This window comes from Mitosporidium daphniae (assembly GCF_000760515.2).
Source record: "Mitosporidium daphniae strain UGP3 chromosome Unknown contig-200, whole genome shotgun sequence".
Lineage (NCBI taxonomy): Eukaryota > Fungi > Microsporidia > Mitosporidium > Mitosporidium daphniae.
This window is the reverse complement of record NW_013546621.1, coordinates 1-5,819: the sequence shown is the minus strand read 5'-3', so window position 1 is coordinate 5,819 and position 5,819 is coordinate 1. Positions and strand designations below refer to the sequence as shown.

The window sequence follows — 5,819 nt, the reverse complement described above, 5'->3', positions numbered from 1 at the left end:
GAATCCTTTTTGGAGTATCTTACTTTGCATTCTGGCTCCGTTATGGCCAGCCTGCAGGATCCTAGCGACAAGTCCACGTAATATTTAGTGCTTTTCTCATATATAGGCCATTGCATTGGATTGCTCTGCTTAATAGAATTGAAATGGCCAAATGTCTCGTCTCTTTTGACGGCGTTGATGTCAATGTTAGAGGTGGAAAGTCCATGGACCCTCCTCTAAACTGGGCAATTATGTATGCAGTGTGATTTAAATTTCCAATAGTGGCGGACACATAGAAATGGTTGTTTTTCTCGTCGAATCTGGGTGTAACATTTTGGTGACTGACGATCATGGATATTTCTGCTCCCACGTTGCTGTGCAATATGACAGATTGGATATTCTGGTTTATTTGGCTTCTTTGGATCAGTCTCTTCTTTACGCATCTGATTCCGGTGGGAGAGCTCTTCTTGATTGGATTGGGATCAGAAGGGCTTCGTCTCAACTTCTAAAGGTAACATATTCATTGATCGTGACCTCTGGCCCAATCGACCCATTTCTTGGGGAAAAGAACTTTATTCATCGGTTGATGGAGGCAAAAGCTAGTGATTCTCTTGAATTTTTGCTGTCAAGACCTGAATTGAGCATGTGGTTTAAAAAATATGCTCAGGAACGCGACGATAAAAACTTGATTTCGTATTTTAAAAAGGCAGATGCGAAATCAAAAGCTCTATCGGTTATCAGCTCCAAAAGTTTTTGTTTTGCCCTGATGATGAGCATTCCCATACTTTTGTACGTTTCTTCTTTTCATGAACTGCATATTGCGTTAGCAATTATTTTGGGAATTTCTTCGCTGGCAATTTGTGTCCTGTCAAAGTTCCTTCCAGGTAGCTCTATAGCTCAGTCKTCTGTTTTATTTTGGTCCAATATATCGATCACAATGAGTGTAGTAGTTTCGACGCTGATCTGCTTTCCTTTTACAATCATTGGATATTTGTATTTTGGTTGTATTTCTATCCTTTTGGTATTGTCTCTGCTACGCTGTTATTTCTTGGACCCAGGCTTTATTGTCAAAAACAACTCATACTCTGCATTCTCACAGACAATAAAATCGAATATGAGGCTTTTGGTTGACTCTAATCATTCCAGAAGAAACTTTTGCTCTACATGCCTTAATTTCCGTCCCTTGAGGTCCAAACATTGTTCTACTTGCAATAAATGCGTCATGGTGTTTGATCATCATTGTCCATGGACCGGAAATTGTATTGGTTTGTGGAACTGCCGCACATTCGTCTTTTATCTCTTTCTCCTGGTGTTGTACACTGCAAGCTTCAATGTGGTGTATCTTTTAAAGGTATTTTCGCTAATAGCTTACGAATCTTATTCATCGCTCCTTTCGCTTGTACGAGTTTTATACGAAGACCAAAGGGTTACCTTTCTGATCTTCTTTGGGTGCACATCATGGGCTTTTTGGATAACATTCTTTTTATGGGTCTCCCAACTATTTCAAATTTCCCAAGCACTGACTACCAATGAGGCCCGAAATATTCACAAATATCACCACTTTTTTATTTCTCGTGATGGGTCCACGTCCGTTAAAGAGTTCTTCAACCCCTTTGATAGGGGAGCTACAAGAAATCTTTTAAATTTTATATTTAGCACAAACTAGTCCTGTTTACAGCTAGTGATAGATGCCATATATCCGCAGTTGGAAGAAGGCCTAGTGGCTGCATCATCGATTTTTGATAGCAAATCGGCTTTCGAATCCGATGCTGTAAATTTGGCTTCAGTATTTAAGCTGGTCTTTTCAAAGTACTTGAGGCGGCTTTTGGCCACTTGATTGGGCTCAGGCTTACCCAGTGCCTTTCCTGGCCGTGAAGATAATCTGGTTATCGTTTGATGGAGGGATTTTAACTTGGATTCACTATAAAAATAAATATGGCAACATTACTAATAGGTTCCGGTGATAAGCATCTTTGAGGTAACTGACCACTTGAATAGTGCCACATAGAGATTCCCTATCAAAATTCCAGCCATTTCTGAAGGGAAGTACTTGTCAAATATAAATGAATTCACCGCCAAGAGAGCCCAAGGGAAATATTTTGATTTAAGAGGGACAAAGTAGAATTGGATGATAATATCCGGATTTAGCATCGACCAAACATAAACGATGTACATTGTGAAAACCGGTGTAAGGATAATAACACTTCCATCTAATAGCGCAAAAAAAATACTGAAGATAAACCCAAACACCAAAAAAGCGATACCATCGTGCTTTCCAAACGTCATAAATTCTAGCTGAGAAAGTGCCTGGTATCTAAGGAATGAATCAAAAAACAGGTTTATATTTAGAGGCGCAATAAAGAAAGAAGATCCCAATCGCCAAATTTGGCCTTTTTTGAATATTAGTTTCCAAGAAAACAGAACAGAGTATAGACGAACAAAATTTAGCTTCATCAATATAGGAAAGCCCAGAAAGGGAATCAAAAGGGAGCGTGCAAGTGCCGGTGGGTACTTGAACCATGCAAAAGCATCACTTAACGTTTGAAATGGACGCATGCAGGGCCAAAGAAACTAAAGATCAGTACAAATAAACTTTAATTTCCCATTGATTTTAAGGGTTCAAATATGTCATGGGATGCTCTTAACCCTAACCCTACCCCTTTTCGAGAGAATACCTACGAATCTCCAGAACCACCAGCTGCAGTAGAGGTGGTCATCATATCCTTCTGTATGATCTAGTTAATACGCTTCAATATATGTTTCTCGAAAAATCATTTGCATGTCTTTCTCAATCCCTAACCCGAATCGCCCTCCCATTGCACATCTTATAGATGATTTATAGTCCATTTATTGCATATGCAGTTTTCCCGAAATTTGAACGCCTTTATGCCTAACTGACCCGATTGTCTGAAATCAAGTGTCCGTCCCCGTAATCCCGGTTATTACAACATAAAGCATAGCAAAGCCTAACCTTAACCCATTTTAGGAATCTCCATTTTTACTAAACTTTTGAATTTTACACTAAATCGCTTCCATTCTGGCGGATAATCAACTTAATGACAAATAAGACGACATGATAATTAAATTTCTCGATTTTCATTGGCCGTTTCAGTAATTATCTCATTTAATGCACCTATTCGATGTAAGAGTCTATAAAATGCTAGCTGCTTTTTCGAAAAGCTGTAAACACCGATGAACATTCGGAAGCTTCTATTTTTTATACCTTTCATCGCCATTCTCGTTCTCCCTTCACTACAACTTGAAGAAAGAGAGTAAATAGACAATTATCAAAAAGCTCTAGAATTTCAACTAGGTCAACAAGATATAGAATATCTAAAAGATCTACAATATCTATTGGAACTAAATGATCTATTACCTCGACTAGATCCAAAATATCTAAAATCTCTAAAATCTTTACAAAAGCTACTAGCAAATGTACTTTTAGGTGATCTAAAAGACTTATTAGCTCAAATACTTCCACAAGCTTTAGAATCTCTACGAACCCTAGAAAATATAAAAAATAGAGTAGTTGAACTAACTCGAGAAGCCTTGCAAAAGTCAACCGATTTAATAGCTCAACTAAGTCTACTAGCTCAGTCAACACAGCCAGCTCAATCAGCTCAGTCAGCTCAATCAGCTCAGTCAGCACAGACAGCTCAGTCAGCACAGACAGCTCAGTCAGCTCAACTAATTGAACAAGCTGAACAAGCTCTAAAAGAGGTACAAAAGATACAAGAGCTAAAAATCCTATTGAACAAACTAATTGTAGGAACTCAGGAAGATATGACATATCTACAAGCTATACAAAATATAAATGATCCACAAGCTTTACTATCTCAACCAGCTAGCTTAATGCACCTAATTGAAAATTCACAACCAGCTCTGGAGCATCTAAAAGAGCTAATTATTGAAACCCATCCACAAACTCAACTAGCTCGACTATCTCAAGTAATTGAGCAAGTTCAACTATCTCAATTATCTCAATTATCTCAAGTGATTCGACAACATCTAGAACATCTAGTGGTATTTCTGCCAGATCATGATACTATTGAAGGATAAGTTCAACTCTTTCAAAACCGCTAAGTGGTAATCCCATAAGAACCTCCTCCCACTTTGGGGTCAGTAATTTAAGCCTATGCTGGTCGTTGTAGACACGCTGTGCTGGTATGGCGTGGGGTACCACTGCCCATGCATCAGGCATCGTATAATCCTCGCCAGTTTTGCCAAAATGCAGGCTGCATGTAGCTCTCGGCTTGGCAAAAGGGTACTAAATGCAGCGCTCTTGTAGCTACTATGTGCATATCTGGAATATTTAAAGTAAGTTACTGGAGTCAGGTAAAGGGCGTTATCTTTGAGACTAGCCAGTTTCTGGGTGTTTTTAAAATGCGAATGACACGATCCTTAATGAGCATTATGCTATTTGGTCCCGTTTTTTATATCTTGTGCCAGTGCCAGACAATTTATGGATCTCAATAAAACTTGAATGATGGAAAAAATTTTGCATGATGCTCTAACAAAAGCATTATTTGCAGAGTGTCTCTTTGTTTGATCAAAGTGGAAATCAGACTTGAGCATAATCATACTCTTCTAACAACATATCGCGGAAAATTTCTTGGAACTATGATAGCCTGAAATTCCCTAATTTTAATTGTTTATTTCAGTAATTATTTCGTTTAATCCCCCATTGGATGCAAAATTTCCTGTGCAAAACAGCATATAAAATGCTAGCAGTTTTTTTCACCAAACTTCTCGCCTCGATGAACTTACAAAAACTTGTATTTGTGATAACGTTCGTTTCCATTCTCGTTCTTCCCTCATTACAACTTCAAAAAGAAAGGAAAATATTCCAAAATCCTTTATTATTTAAAACAGTTAATCAATTTAGACTATATACGGATGATATAATACAAGAACTAGAGAACCTAAATTCTAGAAGCCTGAAAGATCTAATTGTTCAACAATTTGAAAATGTTAAAATCTGCTTAGAAAATGAAGACTTTGAACTAGCGATATACTATATGCCAACTCCAGATAGTATAAAAAAGCTAGGATCGGAACACATTCAATTGTTTGATATAAAGAAAAAATATCTAAATGCACAATTAGCAATATTATTTTTGGGTTTAAAGGTGTTTGAAAACCGCGTCAAAATAGGCCAGAGTTGGAAAATTAAACAAGCTTTCATTCTTTTAGAGGGGATGGAAGGGGAAATAGCCCAAAGCTCTAAAAGAAGTGAAAGCGCTGAAAACAAGCTTAAAACAGACTTTCAAGATATAGAAAAAATTACAGAGAATCCAAATTTTCAAAAAACTTTGAAAATTCTAAAAAATCTAAAGGACAGCAACGACAAAAAATATGAAAGACAGGAAACGGCTATAGATGATCTAAAAAAGCTAAAAAMTAAAGATAGTTATCATTCGAGTTCTCGTAAATTTCTAACATATCTGGAAGGTCAAGATGCTGGAGATGGTCGGAATAAAAATGAAATAAAAATATCTAAAGAGTTTTTTGAGATTCTGGTAAACTTAAGATGCCAGGATTTTTATATTCTTGAAGATTTTATAATTCGCTCCAATTGTCTAACCGATCATGTGAGAAAAGAGCGTGAAAAAGCTCTAGAAACGCTGCAAAATATAATCCTTGAAATATCTCCAGAATATTTATCACCTCAACCGCAGAAAAAAAAGCGAAAATTAAGTAAGGCCAGTGATAAACCATCAGAAGTATTAAAGCAGCAGAATGCTCCTATCTAACAATAAATTATACCCATTTAATACATTATTTGATACGAAGATCCTCCCAATTTTGGGTCAGTAATTTAAGCCTATGCTGGTCGTTGT

The 5,819-nt window shown here is 37.1% G+C and overlaps 4 protein-coding genes across 4 annotated transcripts; 3 read left to right on the top strand and 1 right to left on the bottom strand.

Moving 5' to 3' along the window:
• Positions 1-277: 277 nt before the first annotated feature.
• On the top strand, positions 278-1,645 carry DI09_200p40 (uncharacterized protein; the record flags this gene model as incomplete). The annotated part of the gene is made up of 1 exon (XM_013383132.1): positions 278-1,645. One exon carries the CDS (start codon positions 278-280, stop codon positions 1,643-1,645), a length of 1,368 nt encoding a protein of 455 aa, XP_013238586.1.
• DI09_200p30 (uncharacterized protein) lies at positions 1,642-2,154 on the bottom strand (the record flags this gene model as incomplete). Its single annotated transcript, XM_013383131.1, has 2 exons — positions 1,642-1,900; positions 1,967-2,154. The coding sequence occupies 2 exons, from the start codon at positions 2,152-2,154 to the stop codon at positions 1,642-1,644; spliced, it is 447 nt and encodes a 148-aa protein (XP_013238585.1).
• Positions 2,155-2,604: 450 nt separating this feature from the next.
• DI09_200p20 (uncharacterized protein) lies at positions 2,605-4,038 on the top strand (the record flags this gene model as incomplete). Its single annotated transcript, XM_013383130.1, has 2 exons — positions 2,605-2,707; positions 3,293-4,038. The coding sequence occupies 2 exons, from the start codon at positions 2,605-2,607 to the stop codon at positions 4,036-4,038; spliced, it is 849 nt and encodes a 282-aa protein (XP_013238584.1).
• A 1,139-nt stretch (positions 4,039-5,177) lies between these two features.
• On the top strand, positions 5,178-5,732 carry DI09_200p10 (uncharacterized protein; the record flags this gene model as incomplete). Its single annotated transcript, XM_013383129.1, has 1 exon — positions 5,178-5,732. The coding sequence occupies one exon, from the start codon at positions 5,178-5,180 to the stop codon at positions 5,730-5,732; it is 555 nt and encodes a 184-aa protein (XP_013238583.1).
• Between the last annotated feature and the right edge of the window lie 87 nt (positions 5,733-5,819).